This window comes from Triticum urartu, chromosome 7 (assembly GCF_003073215.2).
Source record: "Triticum urartu cultivar G1812 chromosome 7, Tu2.1, whole genome shotgun sequence".
Taxonomy (NCBI): Eukaryota; Viridiplantae; Streptophyta; class Magnoliopsida; order Poales; family Poaceae; genus Triticum; species Triticum urartu.
The window spans coordinates 710507285-710524477 of record NC_053028.1 but is presented as its reverse complement, the minus strand read 5'-3'; the positions used below and the strand labels follow the sequence as shown (position 1 = coordinate 710524477).

The 17193-nt window shown below is 44.5% G+C and overlaps 1 protein-coding gene and 1 pseudogene across 2 annotated transcripts; one reads left to right on the top strand and one right to left on the bottom strand.

The window, feature by feature from the left end:
• LOC125519578 lies at window positions 1-1077 on the bottom strand (annotated as a pseudogene).
• A 2357-nt stretch (window positions 1078-3434) lies between these two features.
• On the top strand, window positions 3435-9738 carry LOC125522292. 2 transcript variants are annotated; one of them, XM_048687365.1, is made up of 6 exons: window positions 3435-3526; window positions 3602-3685; window positions 4234-4454; window positions 7102-7455; window positions 7565-8849; window positions 8936-9738. In XM_048687365.1, exons 3-6 carry the CDS (start codon window positions 4243-4245, stop codon window positions 9551-9553), a joined length of 2469 nt encoding a protein of 822 aa, XP_048543322.1. In that variant the 5' UTR covers window positions 3435-3526; window positions 3602-3685; window positions 4234-4242; the 3' UTR covers window positions 9554-9738. The 2 variants fall into 2 exon arrangements, with proteins under 2 accessions (XP_048543322.1, XP_048543323.1); XM_048687366.1 differs by having other exon boundaries at window positions 4231-4454.
• The last annotated feature ends 7455 nt before the right edge of the window (window positions 9739-17193 follow it).

Here is a 17193-nt window from a genome sequence, read left to right as displayed (position 1 = left end):
GGCAGTGAAAGAAAAACTCGCAAGCTTCTTCCCAAATACTTATATACTATATATAGAGCTAACCTATATATAAGAAATTGCACCAACTAGCTAGCAATTAATCTAGAGAGTCTTCAAACTACAAGGCATCATGGAACATAGGCCCGATCTAGGAACTCCTTCAAAGGTTGTTCTAGCGCCTTCATCACCGCTTTCCACCCAGCATGTGTCGGATGCACCTCGTCCCAGTAGAAGAGCTGGTCTGGATTTTCGCATAATTCGTAGAGGGGCTCCCCTGTATCGTCCTGCTGTCCACAGAAGCCTGTATCATAGAAACCCTCGCAACATGGGGCCAGGTTGTTGTTGAACTTGTTGGACTGATCCGACCCTTCACCTGCATGCACATGAAAATTGTATGTATAAATAGTCCCAACACGTGTTGAATCAAGCTCATACACTAGAAACCAGATTTAGTTTACCACGTTCACGCATGGATATATGCAAGTACTTACCTGGGGCATGATTGATGATGTTGGTGAAGGCGGTGTACAGGTCCAGCATGTAGGCGTTATTCTTTTTGCCCATCAATGCTTTAGATTTTTGTTATGCACGGACGCGGCGTAGTTGGCAAGAAGGTCACATGTGGTGTAGTTGTTCGTACTAGTCCTCAAAGGCGTGCAACCAATGGGATGCATGTTGTTGACTAGCATCTTTTTCACACCAAGCTTTTGTATCTGCACGACGTTCTTGACAATCTCTGTTGTCACGTTCCCAATGTAAGTATCGATCTGCATGCAAGAAGAGTTAATCAGTAAGGTTGACATCGATAATAACATAAATTGATGGGCGGTTCGTGTTTAAGTTGGACGTGTGAGTCCGGATACTACTTACGTCCTCGAAGCTACTCAAGAAGGAGTTCTTGACATCGGCGCCGCTCATGTAGTCATTGCCGGAGATGGCGACAAGCGCGACGGAGTGGCGAAGCTGCTCTTTCGAGATGATTCCGCTGTTGATTAGTCTTGTGAAAGACTTAACCTGCGCGGCAAGAGTTGGCACCTTCTTCGAGAACACGCCGGCGCCACCGGTAGCGAAGGTCATGCCGGTTGGATCAACGGATTGATCTAGCGTGTGCATGTACGCCGGAGGGGCTGCATTGAGGCCCAAGATCGTTGCTGCAAGGACAACGTGATGGACATGTTCGATTAGTTTTAGATTTAGATGTGCTTAGAAATAGGATTATATGTGTCGTAGACTATGAGAAAAACACAAAGTTCCTAGACTAATAATTGACACTGTTTTCTAACCTGGCTCAGGAACTCTGTGTTGACACATTGATTCATGACAAACAATATCTTTTTTATTATTCTGTATTGATATTACCTGCTTTTTATCAACTAAAGACTATTGCATTGCATCTTAATTCTTTTAGTTTGTACTTAAATTACATCATACTGATAATAATACATGTTAGTAGCATTCATAATGAATAAGTATGTTGTTATGATCTACCTGCTCGAGGATGAGCAAATATTAAGCTTGGGATGTTGATACGTCCTAAACATATCTATAATTTTTCACTGTTTCATGTTATATTTATATCATTTTGGCAGAGTTTATGTACACAATTTTATTATTTTCAGTACTAACTTAATAATTCAGTGCCCAATGTCAGTTGTTGTTTTATGTTGTTTTCGAACTTTGCAGGAAAATCAGTTTTATAGAGCTCAAAAAATTATAACAAAAATACAGAAAAGTTTCACGCTAAGAAACTTCCGGAGGTCCTGGGCCCCACCTAGAAGAGCCCCACAACCACCACGCAGCCGGCGGTGGCCACGTGGGGCCCCTTGGGCACCTCTCGAGTAGTGTTGGCTCATCTCGTTTCTGAGGGAAGGGAACACGATCTGATCGTTTCGTTCATATCTATAATGGCTTTGGCAGGGTGAGGTCGCTTCTGCTAATAAGCAGGCCACACCATGTCGACCACCATGTTATCCTTGTCGACTTCTCCCGTGTACATGTTTCTTATAGCACCATCCTTATTCATTGACCTCACAAAAAAATAAATACCATGTTTAGGTAAGTGATACAAACAATGTTGTATCTGGAATCCATTTTTCTAAAACCAGAACTAAGTTGTACAGTGTGCTTTTACCTAGTAGTAGTATGAAAGGGGAGAGGAATGCACTCATTTTAATGAGGAATGGCCTTGTGCTTTAAGTGACGCCAAGCACGCATGTGCACGATGTAAGGCTAGTCATTGTTATGACACTAGTCTATGTTACTACCTTCATAGTGCAAAGTAGCGTAGAAGTAGTATCATAGATGATTGAATTTATTAAATTATAGACTCATTTTGCTTTGGGTTGCATTATGTTACGGCAACATATTATGTTACACTAAACACTTATTCTTATTAACCATATATCACATAAGTAAAGTCGTCTTAAAATGCGCTTTATTACTAGCTAAGTTATTCCCACTATGACCAGCGTCAAGGTCACCATCCATTTGACACGCTCAAGCTCAATAATGCACCAGGCTGAACCAGGACGCTCGCAGCTCAATAATGTAACTTAAGGGCTGTACCAGCGTGGGTCAATGCCCCTAGTCCTAGTGTCACGCGCTGATCCTCCAGCACAGGACAGGTAGATCTACTTAACCATCATACATGTGGTGTGTCTCTGTGCTAAATTGGATGTTCTGCCTTCCTCCTCGTGTATGATTTTCCATGCATGTCAACAGTGGCGGAGCTTGAGCCAAAATTATGAGGGGGCCATGGGCTAGAGGGGGGGCAAACTTAACTATATTAGCTGATTTTTGATGGAAAATATGCCTAACACAAAGGAGTATCTACATGTTTTCTTGTGAGCTTGGGGGGGCCATGGCCCAGGTTGGCCCCCATGTAGCTCCGCCACTGCATGTCAAGGTTTGGAGCTCTGCCTTCCTCCTCGCTTCTGCTTTTTCCCTGTGAAATGACGACATTATCCTCCACCTTGCTGCAGCCATCTTCTGGCGCTTGATCTGTGGTGACTCCAAGGCCTACTCTTTTAACTAGCAGTGCTAAAGGGGACAGGAATGGATTTATTTTACTTTAGAATGGCCTTGTGCTTTAGGTTACACCAAGCACGTATGTACGCTGTAAAGATCACCGCCGTCCATTTGACATGCTCAAGCTCAATAATGCACCAGGCTTAGCCAGGACGCTGGCTGGATACCTGGATGGTGGTGTGAATTGAAGGCACGGCTGGCCCTGACCAGCAAAGCTCGACCTATGCTGGAGCGTTGGGCAGACGACATTGATGTTGGAGCACTGGAAGGGAAATGTTATTTAAGGACCCTACTGGCATGGGCCAATGCTCCTAGTCCTAGGTGTCGCACGCACGCGGATCCTCCACCCAGCCCATTGCACATCTCTACTTAACTACACCTGTCCTTTATCTGCGTGTGTGTGTGCATATGCCAGCTGATCACGGATCACCTTATTGCCCCGCTTCACTCCACTCCACTCCATTTCCCTTCGGTCAAGTCCTCGTTTCTGCCTGCCAAGGTTTGAAGTGATGTCCTCCACCTCGTTTCTGCTTTTCCCTGTAAAATGATGGAATTTTTCTCCGCCTTGCTGCAGCATCTTCTAGGACTTGCGCTTCATCTGTGGTGACGCCCAGGCATCATCTTCTTGCACTCTTCGTCGTCAACCTTGGTCCAGTAGGTGAGTCCGTGGCCCCTTGAATGGATCCGAGCATGTGATCTCTCTTCCATGTTTTTTTTTGTGGGGAATCTCTCTTCCATGTGACCTCGCTTCCATGTTGACGTTGTCCTTTTAGTTTCCTTCTCCTGCCTTACCAAAAAGTGCAATGAACATCATTAAGCAGTACTTTGCTGTTAAGGAGCATTCTGTTGGCGTGTTTAGTATCGAATACCACAAGATCTTTGGGATTCATTGTACTGAGGAAGTGAGCAGATAGATTCCGTGAGGTCAGGAAGGGAAGCCATGGTTTACAAGCGGAGCACAAGTACTTCCTCTGTTCAAAACTATAAGATATTTTGGCAGGTTAAAATAGCCTAATAAAACGTCTTATAATTTGGGACGGAGGTAGTAGACACTTTGTGGTTTAGTTTTTTGCTTAGTTTCTGCAGAATTCATGCTGCAATGGCGTCAGCCCCTGGTTTGGCACAACAGTTGCTCTGCTTCTTACTTAAATGAACATGCTGCATGCACGTTCAAATTAATTAGCAATGAGTTATAATTTTCAGCAGGCTGTTCGGATGGCTGGGAGAGAAGCTGACTTCCGCTGGATGGAAGTACAGTATATCAACTTCTATTCCCTGTTCATGGCGTACTTGTTGATGGCCGTTAGGGGGCTGGGCTACCTCGTGCTTGCGTGGACCACCGTCGTTCTCTTAGGTGGCTTCGTCACCAAGCTGGAAAAGAAGGACTTTTGGTCTCTCACAGCCATTACCCTCGTCCTAACTCCTCGGTAAGTCTCGTCATTACATGTCTGTCAAAAAAAAATTCCTCTCATGCTGAGAAACCTGCAAGGATCTTCATCATAGTTGTCTACAGTTTGATTAGAAAATGCTAAAAAAGTTTAACCAGTTACAAATTTAATCATTTGATCTCAAGTCATATAAAGCAACGCATAGTTTCTCAACTAAAAAAATAACACAAAATTCTTACTCGGTCAGGGAAGATCAATTAATAGTTACTTCAAAAAGGCTAACTTGGGTATCTCCTACTTTATAACATTGACAAGATACAAGTATTGATGTATGTCGGCATTATACATGAACACTACATAGAGAAAAGATATTGCAAGAGAATTTGGGTGCACATCTATGTCTTTCCGAATATGACAGTCTTATAAGTTAGGAGACGCTGGAAAAGTTGGCATACATGAAAAAACAGCTAAATGATAAGGAAATATTTCAAAAGGTGTGCAAACACTTGGGTGCGTGTCTATTAGGGTCAACTCCTGGGGAGGATGAGAAAGTTGACGTAAACACAGAACTACCCAAGCAAGAAAGGAATGTTATTAAAGGCGCACAAATACATGGTGGTTGGCAATTTTTTTTATGTAAATTCCCCGTGATGAATTTGATCAGTTGGCGTAAACATACAAGTTACTAGAAACACAGGAATTGCAAAACATTTGGGTGCACATCTATGTGTGCCCGCCATTAATTATTCGCGCGCGCGCGGGGGGGGGGGGGGATAAACTTGGCATGAAGGAAAAACTTGCTAAAAAGGAAGGAAATCTTTTCAAACGGGAGCAAATATGTTATAGATAGATTTTTTTTGAAGGTAAACACCTTGAGGGGTTCATGCTAATTATACTTATACTTAAATTATTACTGTAGCACAAGAATTGCAAAACCTTCTGGGTGCACATGTGTGTCCGCCCCTGATAGTCAACGATAGGATGAGATGGAGGTGCGGGGAGGGGGTGGGGATGAGAAAGTGGGCTTTACATGCAAAAATAGCCAACCAAGAAGAGAATGTTTTCAAAGGAGCACAAATACTTGATGAGTGGAGTCTTTTTGAAAGTAGACATCATGTGGGGTTCATGTTAAATTTTATTATGTTTTAAAAGTTACCGAAACACCTGAATTGCAAAAATATTTATGGCGTGTTTGGTTGAAAAGTATTTTAAGAATACTGCAGCACTTTGGAAAACTATGGCCTCAAATACTTTCATGTGTTTGGCTACAGTTAAAATTGTACTAGTATTGTAAATCATAGTATCCACAAAACAGTGGTATTTTTGTAGTAGGAAAAATCAAGTTGAGACTCTTTTTAACAGCAGAGAAATGCAACAAAGGCCATCTCTACTAGTGGTCAAATGTATCGCTACATACTTTATTTGCCAAACACATCAATGTTTTGGCAATACTTAACAAAATTGACATTTTTGTAAACTGTAGTATTCATTATCATCAGATTGAAAACCGTAGTATCGAAATACGAAGTTTTTTCTTAGAAAGGCTTGGTTCCAAACATCACGTTTGGTGCATATATGTGCGTCCTCTCTTGATTGCCAAGGCTAAATTAGGTGACGACGAGAAAGTTGGCATATATGCAAAAATAGCTAAGAGGGAATATTTCTAAGCGCACACAAATAAGTGATGGGCGAAATATTTTTGAAGCTAAACACCTTGATTGGTTTGTGTTAAATTTGTCTATTGCTTTAAAATTTATAAAAGGTAGGAATTGTACAAAAGCAATAATTACACATATCAATAGCTCTCCATGCAATAACGAACTCGGACATACCTCGTGCAGTGTTGGGCCTTGCTGAACCTTATGTGATGGGCCTTACACATATTGAGTTATGTGTTGATGTTTCATTAGATGCGGTCAAGGTGATAAGTAGAGTGACTTCGCAAAAAAGAAAGGTGATCAGTAGAGTGAGTTTAAAAGGTCTGCCGGATTAATGGTTGGGTTTTTTTAGTAAGATTTTCTAGTATCTTACTCCCTCCGTCCGGAAATACTTGTCATCAAAATGAACAAAAGGGGATGTATCTAGACGTATTTTAGTTCTAGATACATCCCTTTTTATTCATTTTGATGACAAGTATTTTCGGACGGAGGGAGTATGTTCTTGAAAGATGGTATATATATACGTTTTAGTATATAATAGATAGAGGTGGGTATCCAGCTATATATTGTATACTACATATATGTGATTATTTCCATATCCTATAAATTTGTATTTGCTCTAAGGATATAGCCAACATATTATTAATTTGTGTGGTCATAATATAGGCCACTGAAATAAACCATGCAGACAGTCAAGCACTTACATAAGCTAAATTTAAACTTTTTTCAATACCGACATAGATACTTGGAAGTGAGATTGTAATATAGGTTTTATATATTGCAGAAAAATTGCAATGTTTGAAAGTTAAACATTGCCTTGAATTCTGAAAGTCAAGAACATTAACTAAATTTTCATATATGTTTTAGAAACAAAATGATATGTTTAGAAAAGGTCAAAAGAATACTTAATCGGATGCATGGAGTATTCTGTAAGTTAAGTCGGTAGTATTTTGCCTGGTAGCACATACACAATTTTTTCCTTGTCACTTGACATAATGCACTGCTTAAATTGCAAGTTACATGTCCAGGGTCTCTGCTGATGTCGATCTGAAGGGGAAGTTAAAATATATCGTGGAATCGGTGGTTGGACTCTACCGTGCTATATTTGCCACACTGAACCCAAACGGTATCAATGACCCCTGGCTAAGCCGACTGCTAGCAGGTGTTGTGTTGTTATGTCACCTGCTGCTCGCCCCGATTGTGGTATGCCCTCTAGCGGCTCTCTACGTGTGTGGGCCACTGCTGAGCGCCGGGATTTCGGTGTGGCGTCTAATAGAACGTGATTACGGAGTTGAGAAGAAGCAAGAAGCTGACAACTTGCAGCCGGCTCTGATCGTCTTGTACTCACTGGCCACGTTGCAGGGACTGCTCTTTTGTTACAGGTTTTTCTCGTTTGTCTTTGTTTCCATAAAGGGGAGTTCATTGACTCAATAACCGCATCAAGGCTATGCAAACTGCACTGAGTAAAAATCCAACCTTCTGTTACTGCAGGTTCTACTCGTCTTTCGCCCGAGAGGACCTAGTGAAGGATGTGGCAGAAGCGTACAAGATGAACGATGTCAATTTGGTGGATGAATACTTGAGGGATACCATGGCTGAGTGCGAGAAGGACCCAGCATTCTTCAAGGAAAGAAACCTCGCTACATACGCTGTGGGAATGATCGAGTCCAAATCATCTGAAAGCTTCCTTTCGGGGGCAAGGATTCTGGACATGCTCTTGGAACACGTGCTCGATGCAGAGGTCAAAGCAAAGGAGGAGCTCTTAAAGCACGCTCTGGCAGCAGAGGAGCATGCGCTAGGAGTCACACCAGAGAAGCAGAAAGCGCTCACAGTCACAGCAGCGGACGCCGAGGAGCTCACAGCGCAGCTCATCAGTTTGGCGTCCTCTAGCCATGTACTCAAGAAACTTCTGCAGGCGCTGGATTCCACAAGCCCGCACGGCGAGACCGTGAGGGGGGTTGCCGCCAACATAGTGGCCCACCTTGCCGGCAGGACACCTCTGATGCAATTTCCACGAGTGATCCAGCGCATAGGCTCGCTGCTCGACATCCCTCGGCAGCAATTTCAAGAAGACTACAGGAAACTCATGGAGAAAGGCTTCGTTATCCTTCTCAAGCTCGCTGCCGACGAGGACAATTGCAGAGCCATAAGCAACGCCCAGGGCGTGCTCTCCAGGATCATGGCGCCAGTGTGCTCCGACTTGCTCCACCTTCTCGACCACGACGCATGGTGGTCCACCATTGTAGCCGCTTCATTGAAGGTCATGTGCCGGCTCGTGGCTGGTCCGGGAGAGACTGGTGCCCAGCTGCGTAAGCAAATATCAAGGAACAAGGAAGCCATCCACGGCATGGAAGGGATCCTCAATTGTTGCCAATGTGGTGAACAGCAGCTTCACATATTAAGCATTGAGATCCTGACGAAGCTACACACGGACGAGGACTCTCTGAGCGGCGGTGTGAACAAGCAAAGCAGAGGAAATTATATCGTCATGCTCGCTTCCATCTTCACTGACGCTAGCAAAGCCTGCTCCATCAGAGAGTTGGCAGGTGAAGCCCTGGTGAAGCTAAGTCAAAGTGAAAATGATGCTGCTATCATCCTGAAGGCAAATGATTATGTTGTCCATGACCTCAGTAATATCCTCCTTTTACATGCTGTGGACAACAACACAAAACGAATTATTGCAGCTAAAATCCTGAAGCATCTCTACATTCATTACAAAGAGAATGATGAGTATCTCAACATACTTACAAAAACCTTGGAGGATGTAGTGCCAAAGGTTATCAGATACTGTTTTTTGTGTTCTATTTTTATTCCCCCCCCCCCCTATCAAATTATTAATTAAACATTCTCTTAATGGTACAGGTTCTTCGAGAGATACTAACTGTTTTGGGGTTGGAAGGGAAGGAGACACCATTGGCAGAAAACGAAACAGATAACAACAGTTATCTTTTCCTAGGCACCCCTGACATAGAAGCCCAACAAGTTGGTGCTGCGCATGATGACAACAGTAACAACAAAACATTCCCTCGTCCGCAAAACGATTCAAGGAAAGTGCAGGCAGCTTTATTATCTCTTGTTGCGGCGATATTTGACAAATTGATCATCCAAGATCGTAATTTGGCTCAACTGATTGATAAAATTTCTCCTGGAGATTCTGCCTCTAGCTTTGGCAATAAGCTCAAGGAGATGGTCATGGCACCGACAAATAGCGAACCCATGGAAAGTTGCCTGAGCATAATGAAGAACGCCAGCAAGATGGTTATATCAATCATGAAACACAATGACAGCTGCCTCAACGGAGATTTCTTGAAGATCTTTATACAGTATATGTCCAAAGTTTGCAAGACCACGTCGTGTCTCGAGGGCTCTATGATTTTAGACAAAGCCAATCATGGCACAGTGAAGCCTTATAGTACTCTCACTTCTCTGGTGAAAGAAGCACAGGAACTTCTAGTCACGAAGGAGCCAAAAGAGCGGTGAACTACATGGGCGCATGGTGACTTTTCTTTGGCGCATTATGAAAAATAAAGTAGACTGAACCATCTGCAATATATATGCAGACTGTATGCGCTCTGTAATGGAACTTCTATTGTTCTTTGTGTGTGTGAATCCTAGCTATCCTGTGTTATTATTTCTGAACAGTCACTAAACGACTGGTAGTGCATTATCCTGTGTTTTTGTAAATATTTCAGCACGCCTGTCATCCTAGTCAAGATTTCCTTCGCCAATTTGTATCATTAGATGGCCACACTAATGCATACTGGGTCATCACACGCGGTTAAAAACCCTCATCGCACATACAGTTAAGAACCGTCGCCTTGCGACGGTGCGCAATAGGGGAGGTGCATCACACACGTTACAGGATAACCATGTGTGATAGGTTGTCAGGATGCAGACAGTTAGGCAATAGCAATCGTAAGCGATGCCAAGCCCTATCACACATAGTTTAGCTCGCACCAACGTGTGGGATTGACATATCATTGCACACGGCTCCACTGAAGAAAACACATGTAATTATTTGGCAAACACAGATGGCGAGGAAAGGGTAAACTTTTGTGAAATGTATTCTATGACACACGGACAAGCTTATGTAAATGTTTGACGTCTTGGTGGCGTCGATGGCAGAGAGACCTGGCACGGTAGATGCAACAGTACAACTCTGAAGATGGATTGGTGGTAGGTGGTTGCGGCGGCCTCATACCCGGCAGACGTCCTGGTTGAGGAGTATGCCGGACTGGTAGGTGCCCCATACCCGACAGATGTCCTGGTTGGGACCTCAGGTCTTAGATGTTTAGGTTTGGCTGCGATGTCTGTTTGGTATTAGACTCAGGATATCAGCGCCCCTTCATCAATTGGATAGGAGTAGCGACAGTTGCTGCTTAGCGCTGGCTTTAGTCTGACTGTTCTATGACTTTGTAAGGTCTTGTGAGAATAATTAATAAAGTGGCTGCATGCATCGTCCAGATGCAAAGGCCGGGGGTCCTTCTCCTTTTCTAAAAAAGAAGACACTTGCCAACGTGAGCTTTTGTCCTGGATCACACAAACATATTTTTGAGACACTAGCACATATGCCCGTGCGTTGCAACGGGTTGTTGTTTTGTGCAATCATAATGTGCCACATCACCAGATTCACTACAAAGAACATGCAGCAACACAACATCTTTCTACAAAATGAAGATAAAAAATAGGATGCAATTTAGCTGCGTTCATATTTTCTTTTCGGGGCATAATCTCTCACTAATTTCATTTAAGTATAATCCTTTCATTAATTACCATGACGTCCTCACCCGTTTTAGTCGGGAATCAAATCCCTCATTTTTCTAATTTAGTAGCTCCTCCATTGAAGCCTACGGATCCTTCATTTTAATTATCCTACCTTTTAACCTCAAATCCTCCTTCAATTGGATATTTATTAAGCTTACAATCTTTCTTTTAATTATTCCACCGATTTACCCATAACCCTATCTTTAATTAGCCACATATGTTTATATATTCTATTTAAGACCACAATCCTTCCTATAATTAGCTCATTCGGTTAACTATTTCGCCCTAAACATGCGGGTTGCTTTCCTTTGTTTTAACCGTCTGTTGGTTGATTTCTGAGGCCGCTCATATATTTACTGATGGGAATCATTATAAAAGAATAAAGTGGGATTAGTAAACGTGAAAGATGCATATCTCGTTGATTGTTACATCGAAGAGCTGGACTTCGCGGTCTATATGGAAGCTCATAGACTGTCCATCAACGTACAAGTACCTAAGACGAAAATCAACAAAAAGGACTAAACCAAACCAATAATACCTATTCCCTTTAATAGTAGGTATAGATATAGATGTGTGTGTTGTTGATAAACCGAAAGGAGAAAAAAAATCCCAGATTTGAATTAGCCCTGCAAAATGCAAATTTGTTAGAATATGAATTTGAACAAATGTTGCCCACAACAAGGACATTTATTAATTTTGGCTAATAGTTATGTACACTACGGATAATGATTGCTGGCTAGGTAAAATTCACACACACACACACACACACATCATTGGCAGAAATGTAGTTTACGAAAGACAAAAATCTCATGGTAGATATACATCACATGGAAAACTCAAACCCATGCATAAATGTAAGCAGCAAACACGTCAAACAATAATTGAAAACGTACTTATGCAATAGTTTTCTGAAATTATTACGGACAGAGTAAAATCGGGCAGATCTCGGTTAAGAGGTCCTGAGCTAGTAGTCTTAATACGATGGTAATAGGGGCACGGGTTTTTACTCAGGTTCAGGCTCTTCTTAGAGATAAAACCCTATGTCATGCTTGTCTTTTCTTGATTTGTGATGGAGTACAAAGTTCATGTGATCTACCGCAAGATTGTTTTTTCGTCTACGAGCCCTACACCTTGGTTTATATAGGTACCAGGTGTCTAGGTCACAATCTAGTAGGTTACTTATGAAGGGAACATGTTGTGAACCTTGTTCAAGAATTTTCCAGTTAACCAGTTAACATACAAATTAATCCCTACTCGTAGGGTCACCGAGTAGCTGATAAACTGATAAATTGGCCGGTTAATTGATTAACTTGCTGATTAGCTTATTAATCCCATACACGTCGGCCAACCAAGCAGCTACCATTTATCAATTTCCTCAACAATGGTTGTAAACGACCTCTAATGTCTTGGAGTATAGGTCAAGTCTTCGGGGGCCTAACTTTTATACGCCATGGGCCGCCTCGACGTGCCCCACTGGTGAACCGAGATGAGGGTCCTTGGTCCGGCCCATCTTGCCGGAGACGACATGGTGGGTGACAGCCAACCCGCACTAGTAGAAAAGGGGGCAAAGGTCCAGGCCGGGTCAGCACATTAGTCCTGGTTCAGTCCAGAACCGGGACCCATGGGGGCATTGGACCCGGTTCGTGAGCCCCGGGGGCCGGCCGGGCCACGTGGGCCATTGGTCCCGGTTCGTCTGGACCTTTTAGTCCTGGTTGGTGGGACGAACCAGGAGCAATGGGCCTCGCTCCTGGCCCACCACCATTGGTCCCGGTTGGTGGCTTGAACCGGGACAAAAGGCTGCCCTTTAGTCCCGGTTCATGTCACCAACCGGGACAAATGAGGTGCCTATATATACCTCCTCGCGTAAGAGCAGAGCACACTGCTCTGTTTTTTCTGGCCGCCGAGGGGGAGAGGGCTTGGTGGTGCTCTAGCTCACCTCCTATGCACACAAGGTGTTCGATGGAATGCCCGAGCCACACTACTTAAGCTTTCTCCTCTCCAAGCTCAACCTCCAAGCTCCATTTTCCTCAATATTTGTCTAGGTTTAGCGGTCCGTCACGCCCCGTCCCCGTCTTCACCGATCACCCGTGCCAATCTCATCGCCGGCACCACCGTGGTGAGGCTCTTGTTCTTATCTTCTTTCTAAAAGGAAAAATATTCTTACTTGTATGTTTAGATAGATACTTGTATTATTTTCTTACTTTTATTATTGCATCTTATATAGTGCGATGGTTTTGGTATCCTCCCCCGTCGGCCCTCGTCCTGTCCATGATTCGGATGTGGTATATATTATCTTTTCATAACTATTGGTTCATTTATTGTTTATGAAAATTATGTCGACCAACGTGACATAGATTTTATTTATCTAGGAGGTTGTTGAACCGGAAATTCCAACCGACCCTATTGTCGAGAGGTTAAATTTAGTTGAAGAAGAAAACAATTTCTTGAAGGAAAAAATAAGAAAAATTGAGGAGGGGAAGATGATATTGGAGTTGCATGTTGCGGATGTCGTCGATGATCACAAGATCAAGATGGATGCAATGCGCTTGAAGATTACAAAGATTAGAAAATAGGGTCTTTTGCATTTCTGTCCCTAACTCGAACCACCTAATCAGATATACCCCTAATTCGAAAGCCTACTCAAAAATGCCCCTCCGCCGTTATGTGCACTTATAGAAATGCCATTCCGCTCCGTTACCGTCTGGTCAAAGGGCTTTGACCGTTTTCTAGACGTTAGTTGGACAATTTGCCCCTGAATCCATGTGACACTTACATGCGGGACCCCCTCTAAAAAAATAAAAGGAAAACTAGGCCAACTCAGCCCTCCCGTGGGTCAGTCACTTACCGGTGGGACCTACCCAGGAAAAAACAAAAAAAAATCTCTCTCGTCCATCTCTTCCCGACGGGACCCACTATGAGGGTAAACACCCCCGGTCCACGCGTTCCCGGCCGCGAGCGCCTACGCTCGCCGGCGGCTCGCCGTAGGGGAGGAGGATGACCGTGGGAGGACGGCACCTACTGCGCGAGGCACGCAAGGTGAGCGAGACGCGCCAAGCTCACTAGGAGCGGCAGGGTATAGATGGGCGCGTGCACGACCGAGCCAACCAAGGTTGGTCATGGCGGCCGGATTCTGTCAGGGTGCTCCGGGCACGGAATCGGGCGGGGGAAGAGCGGAGTAGGGGCACCTGCTTTCCTTGACAACGGAACAGGGGTCGGGTAGGTCAAGAATGGCTTAGAGCGGCCGAATTTAGGACGGGAAGAGCAATGGCCATGGCGGAGTTCGACGTCCCGGGCGTCGTCTACGGGCAGCCCCAGGCCAGATCCACTGCGCAGGACGAAGGAGAGGCGCCCGCCAAAGCTCATGGACATGCTCGTGCTGCTCGATTTGGACTCCGGACGCGGTGGCTAGCAACGGCGTCGTCGGCAGAAGATCTCACGCGCTCTCAGGATTTAGTTCCGATGATAGCTCCGGTGATAGCTGCGGGCGGCGGCTCCACCCCCTCAGCCGTACCACCCTGAGCCTGCCACTGTGGTCCTCAGGCGCAGGCACGCTGGCCCTCGCCGGCGCCGGCCACCGGCCGAGCCGCCAAGAGGGAGAGAGAGATTCCGAGAGTGGGAGAGAGTTTTTTTATATTGGTGGGGTCCATGTGTAAGTCAGAGAGGGGATGAGAGAAAGAGAGTTATTTTTCCCGGGGTAGGCCCCACCTGTAAGTGGCATGTGCATTTTGGGGCAAAAATGTCCATTAAACGTCAGGAAAACGGTCAAAGCCCTTTGACCAGACGGAAACGGCACGGAAGGGCATTTCTGTAGGCACATAACGGCAGAGGGGCAAATTTGAGCATGCTTCGAAACTAGGGGCAAATCCGATTAGTGGGTTCGAGTTAGGGACACAAATGTAAAAGACCCTAGAAAATATGCCATTCATACCGAGGCTTGGTATCATTATGTCGTTGGATCAGTTGTTACCTTGGTTGCGATTATGATCGCATTTGTTTTTGCATTGAAATGTTTTACATAGTTTCAATGTATGGTTTAATTAATTTAGATGCTCTGCAGAGCTTTATGTTGTTAGATGAGAACGATGTATGTACTTTGGTTTTAATGTGATGATGAACTTTTATTAATTTGGTCACTTAATTATCTATTCATGATGTTCTGTAATGATTTTTGACACAATTAATTATATATAATGCACGCAGATGAACTGGCAATGGATGTACGGTGACAGACACACCTCCGAGTACATTAAGGGCGTGCATGATTTTCTCGAAGTGGCTGAGGCAAACAAGCAGAATGGTTTTATGTGTTGTCCATGCCCTATATGTGGGAATACGAAGTCTTACTCTGACCGGAAAATCCTTCACACCCACCTGCTTTACAAGGGTTTCATGCCACACTATAATGTTTGGACGAGGCACGGAGAAATAGGGGTTATGATGGAAGACGGCGAAGAAGAAGAGTACGATGACAACTATGTGCCCCCTGAATACGGTGATGCTACTGAACATCAAGAGGAACAAGACGATGTGCACGATGATGCTACAACGGGCGAAGCTACTGAAGATCAAGAGGAACCAGACGATGCGCCCGATGATGATGATCTCCGCCGGGTCATTGTCGATGCAAGGACGCAATGCGAAAGTCAAAAGGAGAAGCTGAAGTTCGATCGCATGTTAGAGGATCACAAAAAAGGGTTGTACCCCAATTGCGAAGATGGCAACACAAAGCTCGGTACCGTACTGGAATTGCTGCAGTGGAAGGCAGAGAATGCTGTGCCTGACAAAGGATTTGAGAAGCTACTGAAAATATTGAAGAAGAAGCTTCCAAAGGATAACGAATTGCCCGACAGTACATACGCAGCAAAGAAGGTCGTATGCCCTCTAGGATTGGAGCTGCAGAAGATACATGCATGCCCTAATGACTGCATCCTCTACCGCGGTGCGTACAAGGATCTGAATGCATGCCTGGTATGCGGTGCATTAAGGTATAAGATCAGACGAGATGGCCCTGGTGATGTTGATGGCGAGCCCCCCAGGAAGAGGGTTCCTGCGAAGGTGATGTGGTATGCTCGTATAATACCGTGGTTGAAACGTCTGTTCAGAAATGGAGAGCATGCCAAGTTGATGCGATGGCACAGTGAGGACCGTAAGAAAGACGGGAAGTTGAGAGCACCCGCTGACGGGTCGCAGTAGAGAAAAATCGAGAGAAAGTACTGGGATGAGTTTGCAAGTGACCCAAGGAACATATTGTTTGCTTTAAGCGCGGATGGCATTAATCCTTTCGGGAAGCAGAGCTGCAATCACATTACCTGGCCCGTGACTCTATGTATGTATAACCTTCCTCCTTGGATGTGCATGAAGCGGAAGTTCATTATGATGCCAGTTCTCATCCAAGGCCCTAAGAAACCCGGCAACAACATTGATGTGTACCTAAGGCCATTAGTTGAAGAACTTTTACAGCTGTGGAATGAAAACGGTGTACGTACGTGGGATGAGCACAAATAGGAGGAATTTGACCTAAAGGCGTTGCTGTTCATGACCATCAACGATTGGCCCGCTCTCAGTAACCTTTCAGGACAGACAAACAAGGGATACCACGCATGCACGCACTGTTTACTTCACACCGATAGTATATACCTGGGAAGCTGCAGGAAGAATGTGTACCTGGGCCATCGTCGATTTCTTCCGACCAACCATCAATGTCGAACGAAAGGCAAGCATTTCAAAGGCGAGGCAGATCACCAGAAGAAGCCCGCCATGCGTACCGGTGATCACGTACTTGCAATGGTCAATGATTTACACATAATCTTTGGAAAGGGTCCCGGCGCACTAGCTATTCTGAATGACGCTGAGGGACACGCACCCATGTGGAAGAAGAAATCTATATTTTACGACCTACCCTACTGGAAAGACCTAGAGGTCCACTCTTCAATCGGCGTGATGCACGTGACGAAGAATCTTTGCGTGAACCTGCTAGGCTTCTTGGGCATGTATGGAAAGTCAAAAGATACACCTGAGGCACGGGAGGACCTGCAACGTTTGCACGAAAAAGACGGCATGCCTCCGAAGCAGTATGAAGGTCCTGCCAGCTACGCTCTTATGAAAGAAGAGAAAGAAATCCTCTTTGAATGCCTGCTCAGTATGAAGGTCCCGACTGGCTTCTCACCAAATATAAAGGGAATAATAAATATGTCAGAGAAAAAGTTCCAGAACCTAAAGTCTCATGACTGCCACGTGATTATGATGCAACTGCTTCCGGTTGCATTGAGGGGGCTTCTACCGGAAAACGTCCGATTAGCCATTGTGAAGCTATGTGCATTCCTCAATGCAATCTCTCAGAAGGTGATCGATCCAGA

Excerpts from the sequence above, each read along its gene's own strand:
- LOC125522292 (XM_048687365.1), top strand. The coding sequence starts at position 4,243 with ATGGCTGGGAGAGAAGCTGACTTCCGCTGGATGGAAGTACAGTATATC. Across the intron at positions 7,456-7,564 it reads GGACTGCTCTTTTGTTACAG|GTTCTACTCGTCTTTCGCCC; the intron begins GTTTTTCTCGTT and ends CTGTTACTGCAG. Across the intron at positions 8,850-8,935 it reads TGGAGGATGTAGTGCCAAAG|GTTCTTCGAGAGATACTAAC; the intron begins GTTATCAGATAC and ends TTAATGGTACAG.